This window comes from Fusarium sambucinum, chromosome I, assembly GCF_050947815.1.
Source record: "Fusarium sambucinum isolate potato_lamoka chromosome I, whole genome shotgun sequence".
Taxonomy (NCBI): Eukaryota; Fungi; Ascomycota; class Sordariomycetes; order Hypocreales; family Nectriaceae; genus Fusarium; species Fusarium sambucinum.
Window position 1 is genome coordinate 9,890,244 of NC_139294.1, and position 17,028 is coordinate 9,907,271.

A 17,028-nucleotide genomic window follows, 5' to 3' on the forward strand; every position below is an offset into this window, starting at 1 on the left:
ACAGCATTGTCGCCGAGTTTCATGTCTCTCAGTCTGACTCTTGGTGCTGCCATGAGCCTCGACGCGGTCCATGATCTACCCGACATCATGGGGCGTAAGGCTGATACGTATTCACGGCGATGTTTCTCGAAATTGCACCATCCTTCGAGCATCTGGACTTCAGCTCTACGAAGATCGTATAAGCATCTGACGTCGTTCAAGTTTGCGGCTTCTAGTTCTCGTCGTCATAGGGGAGGCCTCGGTCAAGAATCAAGAGCGGATGGCGAGTCTAATCTCGAATGTTCCATTATGTGTATGTAAAGCTGTTTGGATGCTTAAATAGCTCGCTGGTGCAGAGTCGTACTTGCAATGACCGCTCGTTCTTGTCAGCCCCTATACTTCTATAACCCTCCGATTCAATACGGACAACGACATCTATCGAGTTGAGTTGAAACAATCGTCAAATCTCGTGATATACACGCTTCACTAGGTCACATCCCCAATTCCAAGCTGTCTTGGCTCGCTGGCCGTTGTCTCCTGTGACACGACTTGTCCACCATGTAACCCCATCGCAAGACAACCACAAAGTGAATATCACCAGTCACTGCGCGTGTCTGATCACGAGTTTCGAAATAAATAAATGAGATGAATCACCATGCCACAAATGAGTCTTCCTCCTTCTGCGCCCCTTCCATACCCGTAGTTGTAGTGATGCAATCATGTTGTTGAAGGAAAAGTTTTTGTCGTCACAAGTAGCGCCGCAGCGCAGTGTATGGTTTACCCAATGGCACACAAGTTTGAAAACGGAAAAAAGAAATGCTCGACACAACCTAAACTCCAATCGTCATGAAAAGGCATTCTCTGAAATAGAAACTACGATCGTCGACTCATAGCAGCCGTTGCACCAGCAGCGGCTAGATCTTGCTTTCCGCTCACGGTCCTGCCAGCAGCTCGAGGTAGGCTGCTCGCCCCTTGCGCAAGCCCAGTCGTACCGGCGCTGGTTCGTTTAGATGGCATAGAACTGACGGGCCCCATCTGTCCTGAGGCTTTGCGAACAGGGCCAGAAACAGGTTTGTGGGGGCTAGCTCCAGATCGCAAGGATCCGAGAGGCTTGGCAGCACTACCTGGGGGGTCGGGGAGAGGTCGTGGAGTAGAGATAGTGTTGTGTCGCTTCATAGGTGAAGATTCCCGGGTTGGCGGCATACGAGGAAGAGGCATCTTACGCCCAGTAATGAACTCGTGCCGAATCGCATCCTCGGGTTTGAGTCGTCGTTCTGGATCCCAGCGTAAACAGCGTTGCAAAAAGTCCAAGAAAACCTCATCGTCGCATTTGAGTACTTGTGACAAAGTCTTGGAGGAAGGACGGCGTCTGCGACCCTTGGAAGATACCGTGAGGCGAGGTTTACCCATTGAATCAAAGAAAAGCTTCTTTCGGGTGCTCTTCTCGATCAGGTGCTTCTCAGGAGGTCCGAATACCTCCATGATGCATGCAAGCTGTTCTTGCTCGTTTTCTCCGGGAAAGATAGGAACTCCAGTGTATAGCTCTGCCAAAATGCAGCCAACGCTCCACATATCAATGGGCATGCCATAAGTCATGCCGAGAATGACCTCAGGGGATCGATAGAATCGAGACTGAATATATGTATACACCTTCTCATTTTCAAAACAGCTGGAACCAAAGTCGATGACCTTGATCTCTGCATGAAGAGGATGTCGCAGGAGAATATTTTCGGGCTTGAGATCGCAATGGATGACTTTATGTTGCTTGAGAAGATTGAGTGAGCTCAGGATCTGCTTGGTGAAACGCCGAATGATCTTGATGGAGAAACCTCTGAACGCGTGTGCCTTGATAAGTTCGTAGAGGTTCATGTCCAACAACTCTGTAGATATGCAGAGATGGCCGCGGAAATAGAAACTCTGCGTGAAGTTGACCATGCTATGCTTGTTCTTTGGGTCCTAGTACGAGTTAATACGATATATCACAGGATCGGTAAAGGAGCTTGCCTACCCATTCGCGAAGCTTCTGCAAGATGTTGACCTCGACAAGAGCTTGCTGGTGGAATCTCTTCTTATTTCTGATGATCTTGATAGCAACCAGTCCGCCCGTCTTGTGGTCAATACAACGGACGACTTGACCAAAACTACCTTTTCCGAGAACATCAATGATCTCATATCGATACGCAAGGTGATCTCCGGGCACAATGGTATAATCTCCACGCTCATCATCGTAGCCAAAATTGGGCGCATCGGATTGAAGATCACCAATAACTTTGTGTGCATTCTGTGTTCCACAGAAGAAGACGTCAGTGTAATCAACAATCTCGCCTCGCTCATAAATGTTGAGCATGGCGATACGGATGGCTTCGTGAGCACCGACTCGTTCCTTTGGTGTCGCTCGCTTTTTGAGAGCATCCAACGTTCTAGCAGCAACTTCTGTTTCCTTTCGTCGAGAACCCAGCTTGGCCATTTCATCTTCGGCTGCTTGATCATCCTTGTCAAGATCAGCAGAATATGAGTCGGGACCTTTCGCCAGACCGGAGGAATTCCTGGGGCGAAGAATCTTTTGCATGACAGAGGTGTTTCGGCCAACAGGCATTGTCGAAGGATCAGGAGCAGGCTTCTTCGCAGTCCAGGAATCACTTTTGTTCTTGTCATGTGTAATGAGTCCATTGAGACTACCACCTGAACTCTTACGTCTCCTTGTATCCAGATAACCGCCAGGGCCTTGCTTCAGATTCGGTGATGGACTGGCCTGTTTGCCGTTGGATAGGTTGTTGAGAGTAGCTGAAATCGGAATCCTAGGAGGCGGCATAGGTTCCTCATGCTGTTTTGCATGTGCCTTATCAGGAACATCTCCAGGGGCGGTAATGTTACTCTTGGAATTCCCACGCTTCCAGGAGAGGCTGAGCTTTCGTCGAATAGAGCTCATAGAGGATGGAGTTTGAGGTTCTTCTGGTGCAGGCTCGGGGGGAGGGGATTTGGAGCTGGTGGATTCGGCGTCTTTGGGTGCCCGAGGACCTGCGGGCTTATGGTGAGCTTGATCTTGGAAGATGTTCGCGTCCGATGTCGTAAAATCAGCACCCGTTTTTGATCGCTTCAGGAAACCGTGGTCTGCACCCCCTTTGGGCAGAGAGGATGATAAGAAAGGCGACATGCTTTGCTTGTGGTCAAGCTCCTTGAAAGCCAACGATGAGTCGGTCGAACTAACATCGGGAGGCGTAGGAGTAAAGTGAGCATGATGGACAGAGCTGCTGCTCCTCAGAGATGGGAGCTCGGGAGTATCCCCACGACGAGTCTTGGCAAAGAAGGAGCTCTTGGAAGCTGTCATTGGGGTAGTTGGTGTCTTTGGTAAGTGTCGAGGCGGTGGAGGAGTTTCATGTCTGTCCACACTATTGTGATCCTGCAAGGCTGCAATTTTATTAGTTGTTGGCGTGCTCAAGGGTCCCAGATTCATTGGAGGTAGTCGTAATGGTTGAAGGTGTCGCTTATTAGGTGGAGTGGCCTTGTTGTCTGGTTCGGCGGCCACCATTGGTACATAGCTCCGTTGACCACTTGGCTTTCTACGCAACTTTGTAGGCTCAGGAAAGACAGGCATCGATATAACGCCAGTTGGGTTCGAATTCACACCCATGGCATCCATGTTACTGAGTGCAGTCTTCTTCTTTTCCACAAAGTAAGTATCCGCAGGCGAGTCTTTCGGGGACTCGTATGCCTTTGGTATAGCAGGGACAGGAGGCACATATTCATCGTCATCGGTTGGTATAGGGTTGTGTACTGTAGTGTGTTTCGGTGCAGGCAGGCGTGAAGTAGATGACGAGGTAGATATACGATTCAGGGAGCCAGTCGACGTCCTTGCAGAATTTATGCTCAAGCAAGAAGTCGCTGACAAGACAGAGTTGTATGATTTGCGATGCATATCCGGGGTAGTTCGTGAGGATGAGGGGGTGCCAGAAGTCCTCCTCGGTATCATCGAAGGTGATTTTGATTCGGCCCTCTCAACCTGGTTGTTCATCGACACTGGTGGTGGCGGAGGAGGTGTTGACACCTGACCAAGGCTCACGGATTGTGGCATCGTGGACATACGCTTCATTCGTCTTGTATCAGTGGGACTAATTGTCCTTGCCCCAAGGCCTGTCGCGTGCGACGAGTGATGGGCACCAGGCATCATAGAGACTCTCTTGTTAGTGGACGACGGTGTACTCAGTCGGCCTCCTACACGAGGCGATCGCGGGGCAAGGGTTGAGTGTCTGTTTTGCTCCGGGGTAAGAGTATTACCGAAACCCAAGCTTGCTTGATTCGAACGTGGTGGCGGCTGTACTGATTTAGCCTTGGTGGCCCTCGAAGTGGAAAAGTTTCTTGTAGTGTTTTCCAGCCATGTCGTGTTAGCATCCATCGAAGCCCTGGCCGAACTAGGTGCTCCTTCAGAATACAGACTGGGTCGCCTCTTTTGTGCAGGACGAGATCCATAGTCTGCATCACCAATGATTCCAGGGCCGATTGATTTTCGAGGAGGCTTGGCCGCGGTAGTGCCAGACACGGGAGGGTATTGGCTCTGCCGACGAGAGCGTGCAGTGCCTGGACCGGTTGCAACTTCAGTCTGAACAAACCCGCCGGTGGTGTTGGTAGGCTGCCTGATAGAGTTACTGGGTCGGCGCAGGATCGAACTTGATCGGGCGGGTCGAGTGGTGGATTGGGCGACAGGGCGAGTTGCAGCACCATTCGAAGGCGGAGCTATTTGGGAACGGGAAGACATGCTGCTGCTATCATCTGCTCCGTGGGCATCGAGACTGTCTCCTTCACCGGTGGAGGACGGGAATTGGGCGAGTTTGAAGTCTGTTGAAGCGGTCTCGATACTGCTCTGCAGATCGTCAAAACTGACCGACGGCAAAAAGTCGAAAGAAGCAGTCGAAGCGTTTAATTGATTTTGTTCCCCATCCCTACTGAAAGAAGAAAAAAGAGAATGGTTGCTGGAAGGAGTTGCGCTGAGCATTGGATCGTCAGAGGCGAAGCCGGGATTCGTCGAGGGTAGAGGTGGTCGAGGCTGAGCGTTTGTGGTTTTGCCCCTGTCACAAAGGGATCAAGGTCAGCTTGGCCATGTGCAAGGAAATGCAAGGCGACAAAGATTTGGATGATGATAGACCATAACAAGCATGGACCATCAAGTCAAATGTAGAAACACAAACAAGAAAGATGAAAATGCTCACAGTCGCGTTGGAGAAAAGTTGGCTGGTCGAGGCCCAGCAGGTGCCTTGTGCTCGCGGCTCATAGGGTCCGGTCGAGGGGTGGCTGGCAATGCGACGACGGAGGTGGATTTCACGGGGTCGGTCGCTAGCACAGACTCAGTCCGGTCAGGGAGCTGAGCGCATTCGAACGGCTACCTCATTCCGGAACGGACAAGATTGTTGAGATGCAGGAGAGCAAACAGTGCAGTGAGTGAGTGAGAGCGGTCGGTGACAAACTGGAGAAACAAAATGTACTCGACAGGATGGAACCCAGAGTGATTGATTGATTGATTGATTGCGGTGGGCGCGCCCCAAGAAAGGGATGGTACAGTAAGATGCGAGATGGAGATGGATAAAAAAGATGGAGTCGTTAAGACGGGTTCCAATAGTGGAGGCAGGTTAGGTAAGGCAAGGTTGTTGGTCGTCTTTTTTTTTTACCCTAGGCTAGGTCTTTTCAAGACAAGTTGGAAAGATGCCCGGCGAGGATGGTCTTTCCTCACTTGTTGTCAGAGGGTGGTCACAGGCAGTTTCCGGAAGGGGGCAGCAAGCATGGGGGATAGAAGACTTCTATGAATGCTAAAGCTAGGGTGCCCTTGATCAGTGCCCTTTAGGGAGCCACCTTGGGGGGCATCTTCCAATTTAGTATGAGAATCAAGACGCCTGAGAGGCTGATATTGGCGAACAGGACCTTATGAAGAAGGTACCTTAGTAAGTTAGCAGTAGACGGGCAGTTGAGCGGTGGACCTTGACACGGGAAAAAAGATGGTATGATTGGATGTTAAAGCTGGGAGATTGGTCCCTGAATTAGTTACTGGTACGAATAGAGTGGGTGTTCCATACCTGTAGAGACGGTTTGATGTCTTTTACCGCCATTTTAGCTGCTGCGAGGTACATGTCTACACGGACTATTTCTGCCGGCATCAACAGGTATCCTTACCATATGCAAGCTAACACACGGTACCTACCTTAACAGCAATTCATTCCCCTTGCCTTATTAGCCTCCCTCGAATCCGCGATGCAGATATTAAGGAACGTCAATCATGACCATTTTTCCTTTAGAGAGATGAGGCATTCTTCCACTTGCATGTTGTGGAATGTCAGCCCGATTCCGCATTAATAAGGCCGCAATTATACTCCTAGATTGGGCTACACTCTGCCCGTCAGTGTCGTGGTTCATCGTCATCACATTTCGCTCGGTTCACAGCTACCCTGTCTCCCAAGCACGTCTAGCCGATAGCGAGTGGCGCCGTCGGTGATTCTAGGTGGAAGATTTGCACAGAACGGTGGGTACGACAGCGGCATCGTGATGCTACCAACCATACCACATGGTGCCGAATGGTGTATACGCGTGAACCGGTTGACGCATCAACGGATACGGGTAGAAACTGTTTACTGCCGCTAGCTGTCAATTTGAGTTTGGTTATATAGGCTGTATTTGGATATTGTTGACATGGGAGATATCCAACTTGAGATAAGGCCAGGTAACTGGGGGTCTCGAAACGACAGTTCTACCAATGTAACGCTGTTTCGCAACCAGGTTGCCAAGTTTAAGACTCCCCTTTGATAAATTGACCGATGTCATCTTCATCAAGCCTCCCGCTCAGACCAGCCACTTCAAAGTGAATACAAGGATTGAGTCGTGTCTTGGATTTGGAGGACCTAGAGGGATCCATAGCCCTTTCTCGGGCATCTCCAGCCGATAGGGCCATAGCCCATACGGATGCATCGTTCTTTGCTGGACAGCTCACAAAGCTGTAACTATTTCGAACAGCGCATTGTTTCCAGTCCGATGAACCTGGTCTATCCTATCGAGACCGCTGTTGGTACCTTACCTTATGCATTGTTGTCCTGCCAAACACCAAGGATCTGATCGTGCATCTCAAGTCGCGTTTTGTTGTTTTCTTGCTGTCTGCAGACCCTGACCGCCCCGCAGCCGAGCGCGGCTGATTGATGCAGAAGGAAAGATAGTCTAGACTGTCTGGGTACCTATGTAGGAAATGATATGTGAGTAAGTGACTCTCGTCACAGGATACAGTCAATAATTGAGCATGCAAGGTGCTTTACGAGATGAATTGCGCACATCAGTCGGGTGATTGCTTAGTATTGTTAGACATATGAACAGGGCACTTAAATTGGGTTTCACATAAGTTAGGGAATTAATTAACCTACACTATATTGCACCCTTGATCTTCAAATCTGTCACAATGCCTGAACACGCTAATAAGCATGAATCTGAAATAACGAGGGTTCTGTTTACCGGGTTGGTGTGGGGTAAATAAACATGGGCACAGAAAGGATGAAAAAACTGTCGCATAGTAATTTGAGTCGGAAATATCACTATTAAAATACCATTGTTGTTTGTATTTCCCGTCTTGGGTCGTGGTACAATCTCCTTAACCCAGTCAGACCAAATGACCATCGCCAGGTGCTAATAAAAGGAGACAATTAGTACTTTGTGCGTGTTCTTTCAGGCGACTTCAAAGCGTCACGGGCCGCTCAACGCTTTACCATATTGAAAACTGTCATGAACATGGAGGGTCACTAACTTGGAAAAATAGGTATTTCCTGTAAATCTAATATGCCGTTCTCTACTTGGACTAGTTTCTGTGTACCTTTCCCTCTCTCTCTCAAATGTCAGCACAGGACTAAAGTTTGGTGTGTTCCCAGCTGTTTGGCTTAAGGTGATGTCACTTAGTGTCACATGTCCGCGATCATGCCGTGACACCTCCACGCGGGACGGGCATCACTTCCTAGGTACCTGTTACTAACCAACCAACCCTCTGAAACCTCCACAAACCGATGTTGTAGGTTCGAATTATGGTTTGAAATATCCTCATGGACGACTTCACCGCAGAGATACTCGCCACAGGGCGGGGCCTTGACTCTACCGAGGACTCTCGTCGGCGTCGCGGCCACGGTGATGATGATGACAAGACACCCGCTACTGGTGCCGACTCGAACTCTCCTTCGAATACACCTTCAGGGTCAGAGACGCCGTCTCAGAAAACAGGCCTACGTGGAGGCTTTGCGGCTATTCGTCAAAAAGCCAACATACAGGATCGATTGGTAGAGAAGTAACTATTGGCATCCTGAGTTAAAAATGCCAGAATCTCCGACTAACGACACAATAGACTTTTACAACAAGTTATACCTACCGATGATGATGACCAGAATGACGTCCAATTTGTGGGTGACGAGCAAACAGCCACTCAAACTGAAAGACCAAATTTCAACATCACCACCATGTCCTTCAACTTCCGCCGTTTCAATGCCCGAATAGGCGTGGTCTTCAAGTTTCAGGCGCGCGTAGAGCGCATCCTGTCCTGGAAACAGGCGTCGCATACCCTCTCGCTCCTCGCCGTCTACAGCTTTGTCTGTTTAGATCCATATCTCATCTTCGTGTTACCTATCGCCATACTTCTACTAGGGGTGTTCATCCCCTCCTTCATGGCAAGACACCCTGCGCCGCCGAAAGGTACCCTGTCGAGTGAGCAAAATGTTGGATATTCACCCCAAGGGCCGCCTCTGGCACCTGCGGCAACAGTAAAGCCGGTCAAGGAGCTCAGTAAGGATTTCTTCAGAAACATGCGTGATCTACAGAATTGCATGGATGACTTCAGTCGCGGGCATGATCAAGTCGTCGCTCTGCTGGTACCAGTAACGAATTTCAGTAATGAAGCGCTGAGCTCTACGCTTTTTTTATTTCTCACAGTGAGCGGCATAGCTATGACTGTTTCAGCTCACCTTCTGCCTTGGCGGATCATCTTTCTTGTGGGCGGTTGGGCTATCGTTGGTATGGGTCATCCTTATGTTGCCCGCCTCCTTGCCGCTGCTCATCGCGAGCACCTACAACCGCAAGAGGCAAAAGCACAATATTGGCTGGAAAACTGGACCAACTCAGATATCATACTCGATACGAGTCCTGAAACGCGCGAAGTCGAAATCTTCGAACTGCAGCGTAAAACCTCTGGCGGTGGCGAGTGGGAGCCCTGGTTGTTCTGCCCTTCTCCCTACGATCCCCTCTCGCAACCTCGCATCGCCGGTGAGCGACCTCGGGGTTCCCGCTTTTTTGAGGATGTTATGCCTCCCGAGGCATGGGAGTGGAGTGAGAAGAAATGGGCTCTGGATCTTTGGAGTCGCGAGTGGGTTGAAGAGCGCATCATCACAGGTGTTGAAGTTGAGACAGAAGGTGAGCGTTGGGTGTATGATATCTGGGATGAACGAGATGAGCGCACTGGCGTCGTAGACCTTCCTGTCAGCGACAAGGGAAAGCAGAAAGCGACGCCCATGCCAAGCTGGGAGGAGAATGAAGATGGGAGTGGCAGGAGAGGAAACTGGAGACGACGACGATGGGTCAGATTGGTGAAGCGTAAAGCAATTCCGGTGCAGCCGAATTGATTTCCTGTCATCTTTTGTAATAATAGACTATAGCGTTTGGTTATTCGTATAAGGCGTTGGTGATTGGTTTGTAATGAGATAGGCTGTTTAACTGAGGCTGAGGACGAATATCACGGCTTCACACGTTTCAAAACCGAAGCAAGAGTTTTAAGTATTAATTAATGGATGCTCTTTCAATTGGCTGGGTCAAAGACTATATATCAAAACCAAAGCTGATTGCAAGATCATGTCTCCAGAACCCAAGTGGTATCATGCTCAACAGACCTCTGCTGTAATGGCAAAAACGGGGATCGTCAGATATTGCTGGCTCCTGCCAGATCATTCTATGTGCACTCCGCTCATAATACATCAAACCGGTATCCATAATGTGAAAAAGGAAAGAAAATAGTAAAGAGTAGGCAAAATCGCATAGGTTTACATGACGGCCATCTTGTCGAGGATCTTTTGGATGCCTTTTGTGCTGCCGCGGCCCTCATCGAGCTCCTCGGCCATCTTGCGAGCTCGCTCAATGAGAACGTTGACGACTTTTCGGGTGTACTCGAAACTACCGGTGGACTCCATATAGGAAACGGCATATCGCTTAACCTGAATGTCGGAGGTCTTTTGTTTGAGGATGTTGATGAGTTGGAGATTTGTGGGGTTGGAGCGAATGCTGTGGATAACAGGGAACGAGAACTTGCCCTCAGTCAGGTCTTCGCACATTCCCTTATTATGGCTGTACTCTTTGGACGACAGGTTCATGTAGTCGTCGCGAATTTGGAAGATAAGGCCAATCAAGTTGACCAGAGGCACACAGTCGGTAGGACCGTTGGCCTCGGCTGCCATGAGCTTGATACCAAGACGGAAAAGACCGCCCGTCTTGTTACCGACCATTTCGAGGTAGTCCTCCTCAGTAGGACAGGTCAAGGTGTCTCGCCAGAATAGGTCCATTCCTTGACCCCGGTGAAGGTTGACGAGCTCATCGGAAAATATGGTAATCAGCTCTGGGTTGTTGAGCTTGTGAAGCTCTTGGAGGGCAACAAAGTAGATGTAGTTGGCCGAGTTGATAGTCTGGGCGACACCAAAGATGTTGTGTGCGACGGGAAAGCCACGGCGCAGCTCGGACGAATCTTGTACATCGTCAATGAGAAGCGAAGACTCGTGTAGCATACCGACGACGCGGGTAATGACTTCGAGACTCGGGGCGGGCACGTCGAGCCATGCATTGAAGGCGGCGATCAACTGGGCGCGAAAGTCTTTACCAGGGTGGCTAATAACATAGTCGTAAGGACCACGGACGACGCTTTCCTTGTCGCCGTTCCAGGAGCGCTTGGCCGTGAACTCGAGATCCTCGTGAGCGTAGCGCTCGGGGTCGGGAGGTGGGTTGGGAGCTACCATGACACCGTAGCCAGGGTTTGAGGGCTGTGTCGTTGCAGAAGCCTGCTTCTGGCTCAACCAGTCGCCTTCTGGGACGGGGCGCAGAACGGATTTTGTAGGAGTCGGGCTGAGAGAGGTTGGGACGCCGTTGCTCGAGGTGCGAGGGGGGATGGCGTTTGGAGAGACAAGTGGGTTGGAGATGGCGGACATCTTATGCATTGCCTTGGGCGACAGCGATAGCATGTGCAAAGCCGACGGGGGCAAGGTCTCAGGGTTGAGAGAGAGGATGGGGTCGGCCGTGGGGATCATATGTGTTGTGTTTTTGGGGTAGTCGGAGTCGGAGGAGGGATCTGTCCGTGTGTGGGAGAGTGAAGATATTTAGATTAGAGTTAGAGTAGAGGAAGAATAGAAGAAATGTTTAACATTAAGAATTAGGACAGCCACGTAATAATAAACAAATGCTTTCCGTTGTGCGCGCGACGCCGTGTCTCGTCCTGTCTCGTCTTGGCGCAACAATAGCGAATGGTATTTGTCGGGTAGTTCGGGTGAATGTATAAAGTGGTCGACGTCATTGAGTTTCCAAATGATAATGTCTAAGCCTGCCGAATGAGACGATGGAGGGATCATAGAGTTGAGCCCTGCGGTTGTAATGTGGATAAAAGCTACGAGTATACCGCGCACGCGCCCGATGCGCATGCACTGAAGAGCAGGGGTCGAAAAGTCCTGCAGCTCCTTTACTTTAAAAACTGGAAGAAAGAGAGTCCTTGAAGATTGTATGTCCTGTACCTTGAGAGGTGAGAGGTACGTGTCCGTCCTACGCGAGACACATGGGCGCAGCTAGTAAATGCATATACGTGTAGGTACCTAGATACTTTTCACAAGCTTTTCCATGGACACTTATTACTTCCACAGGCCAATGCAGAAGTGAAGGGAGCTTAGGACCTGGAGCTTGGCTAGGTACCTAGAGCTGAAGCTTCCATTGGGTTAGTTTGTTCTGTTCCCTTTGTTGTCGTGAGGGGAACGAATGGATGGAGGGGTTATTGTAGCTCTAGCGGAGACTGTCAGGGATGAAGAAGCCTAGATCGATGTAGATTGTGGGGAAGCATCCAGTTGGCAAACAAAAGCAGAGCAGACAATCCGATCATTCCATCAATTGACTGCAGTTGAGAAGCACGTTGACGTGATGTTGCATTACTTCGTACATATATACGTGTATTTGTTGATTCGTATGCATTGATTGAAGCCCGTGATGATCAGAGTTTAGGTAGTAGATAGTTGATTGTCTGATAATTCAACCAGTCAGTACCTAAGTACCTAAACAGCATGAGAAGAGCAAAGACAATCGCATTCTTTACCTACATCAACACTCATATCTCAAGTTAACGGACTACTCACTCAATCTGTTGGGACAAAGCATACCACATCTCGGCCCATGATAAGGTCAGAGCTTGCGACAATTGTCTGCCTATTATAAGTCGTTAAGTTGAAATCACTGGTTGTCAAGTTGTCATGGGCCACGTTTCCACCATATTTGCCAGTGAGATGTCGCCATTTACGGGCCCAGATATCAGACTTAACTTTAGATTTCACATGCAAATCTAAAGTCAATCAAGGCAAAAGCTGATCAATGGGGCCATCATCTCACGTTGGACCCTGTAGTCCGAATTTGGTTATCTGTGGATATATGCCTACCCTGTACCGCCATCATTCCATCTGGTGGGAATATGTAGAGTCAAGTGTTCTCCCTTCAAGATTTCTATTCTCATTTCCACCATGTTTTACTTTATCGTGGTTAGCCTGTGATTACCAGTCGGAAAGTCGGAGGTTATTCGTTGCGATATGTCAAAAACTCCGGAGGGTTCGGCTCCATCGTAAATTATTCCTGCAAATCATGTACCACAATCAAACCTCTGTCATCATCTGGCTGAGGATTGCTGTCCACGGAGTTAAGACACACATTTCGAAGCAGAGAGCGATAACGTTAACACTATTTCCATGCCTTCACACCAACGCCAACAGATCACTTCCCTACTAGGTTGCATCAAGCTCACCATAGCCAATGTTAACAGTCTCTTGTTCATGGCTTTAACTGCCGACCTAATAAACATTTATAACACGGCAACGAGATCCGAACCGCGAAGGGCGAACTCCCTTTTAGCTCTTAAACCGAGTCGCTAGTCAAGAGTCGCCTTTGGGATTCCAACCTATAGTGTAATAAGAACCCCCAAGATATGACGACAACAGTGGAGCGGAAGTAGTGATGCCAGACGATGATCATGGAAACGACCCTGGGTCTGATTAATAACCTATTTTTTGAGCCCGCAAGTATCGGGCTGCTAGATGAGAGGAAGAGTGTCATCGATTTACCGATATGTATCATCTACGTAGTGTTGTATGTAAATCGTTGGACCTTTAATTCCGAAGGGAGATATAAATTGAGTCTTGGCCCTCTCTCATGTCGTTCATGCAATTAAATCCAAGCCAAGAGTATTATAAAGCGCAGCAATGGCGCCCATACATCGAATCTTCTCATCGGCCACCAGCAAGCCTTACCGAACTACAAAACTCCAAGATGAAAACCCTCCATACTTGAATGAGAATGGTCACGTTGACTTTGCGCCTGACGATATAAGAAATCCCCAAAATTGGTCTACGCCTCGAAGATGGGCCGTCACATTGTCTGCCGTGTTGCTTGTCCTCAATGCCACTTTTGCCTCGAGTTCGCCGAGTGGTTGTTTTCCATCCCTGGCAAAGCATTTTCATGTGTCTGAACTGGTCGCAGGTCTAACCATTACCCTATTTCTCCTGGGATATTGCGCCGGACCGCTCATTTTTGCGCCTCTGAGCGAAGTGTACGGACGAAGATGGATCTTTTATATCACCTTCTCGTTGTATCTCATCTTCAACTTCCTATGTGCTTGGACACCTAACTTCGGCGCACTTCTTGTTGGCCGTTTCCTCACAGGAACTTTTGTCTCTGCACCCCTTAGCAACTCACCAGGTGTCCTTGCTGATCTCTGGTCTCCTATCGAGCGCGGCAATGCCATGGCTGGATTCGCTGCTATGGTATGGGTTGGTCCGGCTCTAGGCCCCGTCATTGCAGGTTTTCTCGAGCTCAAGAAAGATTGGCGCTGGAGTTTCTATGTCTTGCTCTGGCTTGGTGGTGCGACAGCTATTGTCATGCTGACCATCCCCGAGACGCATGCTCCGACACTTCTTCTCAAAAAGGCGCGAAGAATTCGCAAAGCCAAGATACCTGGCTATGAGAACGTCAAGGCCCAGTCTGAAGACACTGATCGGTCATTGAAAGCGGTGTACAAAATTGCACTGACTCGACCATTCATAATACTCTTTGACACCATCTCATTCCTGTGTGCCATCTACATGTCCGTTGTTTACACTTTGTTGTATATGCTTTTCAGCATTTACCCTATCGTCTTTCAGCAGCGACGAGGTTGGAATAGTGGCGTAGGAGAGCTACCTCTGATTGGAACCGTGATTGGTGAGTCTTTTTCGAGAGCTTGGTTTGTATGCAGGCTTTAATATGACGATAGGTGCATGCATTGGAGGGTTTATCGTGTTGATTGATTCATACATTCGAAAGAAGAAGATTGAAAAGGGCGGGAAAAAGATGGAACCAGAAGACAGATTGCCATTGGCCATGATTGGTGGTGTTGGTTTTGCTGTGACAATGTTCTGGTTTGCATGGACGGCTGAGTATAAGTGAGTAACCTACCTTGTGTTAATGAGTTTAGCAGTCCATGTCTTTTATGAACTCGATTGGAACATACGCTAACATGTTTACCAGCTCTATCCATTGGATTGTACCGACAATAGCAGGCACATTGCTTGCTACATCCCTGATGCTCATCTTTGTTGCCTACTTGACATATCTTGTTGATGTGTACCTCATGTACGCCGCATCAGCTATTGCAGCAAACACCATCGCGCGATCAGCATGTGGCGCCGCAGCACCTCTCTTTACAAACCAAATGTTCAGCGCTCTTGGTATTGGCGGTGGCGGTAGTCTTATTGGTGGTGTTGCTACTGTTCTGGCTATTATACCGTTTTGGTTTTATAAATACGGAAAACAAATTCGTATCAGAAGCAAGTTTGCTCCTACAAAGGACAAGGAGGAAGCCAAAGAGAAGGACGAGGAACGGGGTGTTGGTAACGGTAACGGTAACAGACAGAACAGTGTCTTGTCTAACGATGGAACTGATGGCTCAGATTCGACCGTGGCAGCAAGATAGGATATATATGATCACTAGAATTGTGTTTTGCTGTAGTTGAAGATATACCGTATCAACTCATGAGATTCGGTAGCGCCTGTGGATCCCAGGAGATTTCTTGATTTGACTAATAGTAAAGTACCGGATACTCAAGAGTTAGGCGACCAATGAATGCTGTAGGTTTTCACATTTTGTATCCACAGGCGCTACCGAATCTCATGAGTTGATACGGTATATCTTCAACATCGTCATTGAGCAGATGTCGAAGTTGGGTATCCAATCAAAATATGACTCAGCTTCTACATCATTCATTCATGGCTCGTCCAGACAACTCACCCTCATCGTTCTTTAATACACTCAAATACCACACGAACAGCAAAATGGGACAAACAGTCATTGCATTTGACCTTTACGGTACCATCCTCTCCACTGAGTCAATAGCAGGAGAGTTGGCAAAACTATACGGTCAAGATAAAGCTCAATCTATTGCATCGCTTGCTAGGCGGTACCAGCTCGAGTATACATGGCGTGCCAATAGTATGGGTAAGTTAAACATGATTAAGACATGAGTAGCTGATAACATTCAAAGGCACTTATCGCTCGTTTAGCGATTTTACGAGATGGTCATTTCGACAGGCTACAAAGGAAATTGGCGTCGAGCTCACCTCCGAGCAGGAAGAGCGCGTGATGAATGCGTACAATGGTCTTGATACCTTTCCGGATGTTGACGATGCGCTTAAGAGGCTGGCAGAGAGTCCATCTATTGACCCTTACATCTTCTCCAACGGCACCGCCGACATGCTCGCCTCATCAATCAAGACGTCACCTTCCCTATCACAGGCCAGCAACGTATTTCCTCAGGAGAAGCTTGTGAGCATCGACTCAATTCAAGTGTTCAAGCCGGATCCTCGTACGTACAAGTTCATGGCCAAAACAGCAGGGCTGGAATCGCAGCTTGACAAGGTTTGGCTCGTGAGTTCGAATCCGTTTGATGTGACGGGTGCGACGGCGGTTGGACTCAAGAGTGTGTGGATTGATCGTAATGGAAAGGGGTGGAGTGATGGTCTTGCTGGTTCTTTGGATATTAAGCCTACAGTCATCGCCGCTACTGTGGATGAAGCCGTGCAGACGATTTTGCGGCAGTCTGAGAGTGGTGAGTAGAGCGGATGATGTAATGAGTAATTAGAATACCAAGTTATGTCTAAGGGGTTCCATAATACGTCATATATGAGATCCATCATTAAAATACCCATGTTTCAAAAGATTAATCTGTCTATGCGTTGGTGTTGAAGCACGAACCTGACAAGGGGCCTTGAAGTTGTGCCTGAGTCTGACATTTGATATCAGCCCAAATATCATAACGGGCAACATGGAAAGACAGGTCAGGCAGAATTAGACAAGCCAAGAGTTGAGCTGACACTAAAAATAACAACTGCCATCCTTGATATTAATTACATTCTTTCGCCAATCGGTTCTCCATCGACGATGAGATTATGCAGTTTAATGAGTATCGGCCGAGTACCCACCTTCGGCCGAAAAGATGAAGATAATTGAGGAAGAATAAAGATGAAGATAGTTTGTATTGGTGATTAAGTCTACATTGGGAGAAAAGTGAATGAATCACAGGCAAGTAATTGTATTTGTGCCGTATTGTTTGTATCTTTCCGAGACCATGAGTTGCTGGGTAGTACACTGCGGATGTAAACAAACATAGGTACTTACGGTGCTGGGCAGCTTGCCAAGTAAACCAGCGTTGGACCAAACGTCAAACTCTCATTTAAGCCGAGTCTTTGCTTTTAGTAACTAGTCTACCTATTCCATGCCTCATCTTCTTTAAATCC

General features: G+C 48.5%; 5 protein-coding genes across 5 annotated transcripts; 3 read left to right on the plus strand and 2 right to left on the minus strand.

Moving 5' to 3' along the window:
• Window positions 1-852: 852 nt before the first annotated feature.
• Window positions 853-5,245, minus strand: FSST1_005922 (DYRK family protein kinase; the record flags this gene model as incomplete). The annotated part of the gene is made up of 3 exons (XM_083232242.1): window positions 853-1,935; window positions 1,988-5,042; window positions 5,184-5,245. The coding sequence occupies 3 exons, from the start codon at window positions 5,243-5,245 to the stop codon at window positions 853-855; spliced, it is 4,200 nt and encodes a 1,399-aa protein (XP_083089352.1).
• Window positions 5,246-8,036: 2,791 nt separating this feature from the next.
• FSST1_005923 (integral peroxisomal membrane peroxin-domain-containing protein) lies at window positions 8,037-9,599 on the plus strand (the record flags this gene model as incomplete). Its single annotated transcript, XM_083232244.1, has 2 exons — window positions 8,037-8,275; window positions 8,333-9,599. 2 exons carry the CDS (start codon window positions 8,037-8,039, stop codon window positions 9,597-9,599), a joined length of 1,506 nt encoding a protein of 501 aa, XP_083089353.1.
• A 414-nt stretch (window positions 9,600-10,013) lies between these two features.
• FSST1_005924 (isoprenoid synthase domain-containing protein) lies at window positions 10,014-11,264 on the minus strand (the record flags this gene model as incomplete). The annotated part of the gene is made up of 1 exon (XM_083232245.1): window positions 10,014-11,264. One exon carries the CDS (start codon window positions 11,262-11,264, stop codon window positions 10,014-10,016), a length of 1,251 nt encoding a protein of 416 aa, XP_083089354.1.
• A 2,196-nt stretch (window positions 11,265-13,460) lies between these two features.
• On the plus strand, window positions 13,461-15,208 carry FSST1_005925 (uncharacterized protein; the record flags this gene model as incomplete). The annotated part of the gene is made up of 3 exons (XM_083232246.1): window positions 13,461-14,457; window positions 14,510-14,678; window positions 14,764-15,208. 3 exons carry the CDS (start codon window positions 13,461-13,463, stop codon window positions 15,206-15,208), a joined length of 1,611 nt encoding a protein of 536 aa, XP_083089355.1.
• Window positions 15,209-15,567: 359 nt separating this feature from the next.
• Window positions 15,568-16,348, plus strand: FSST1_005926 (HAD-like domain-containing protein; the record flags this gene model as incomplete). Its single annotated transcript, XM_083232247.1, has 2 exons — window positions 15,568-15,730; window positions 15,777-16,348. The coding sequence occupies 2 exons, from the start codon at window positions 15,568-15,570 to the stop codon at window positions 16,346-16,348; spliced, it is 735 nt and encodes a 244-aa protein (XP_083089356.1).
• Between the last annotated feature and the right edge of the window lie 680 nt (window positions 16,349-17,028).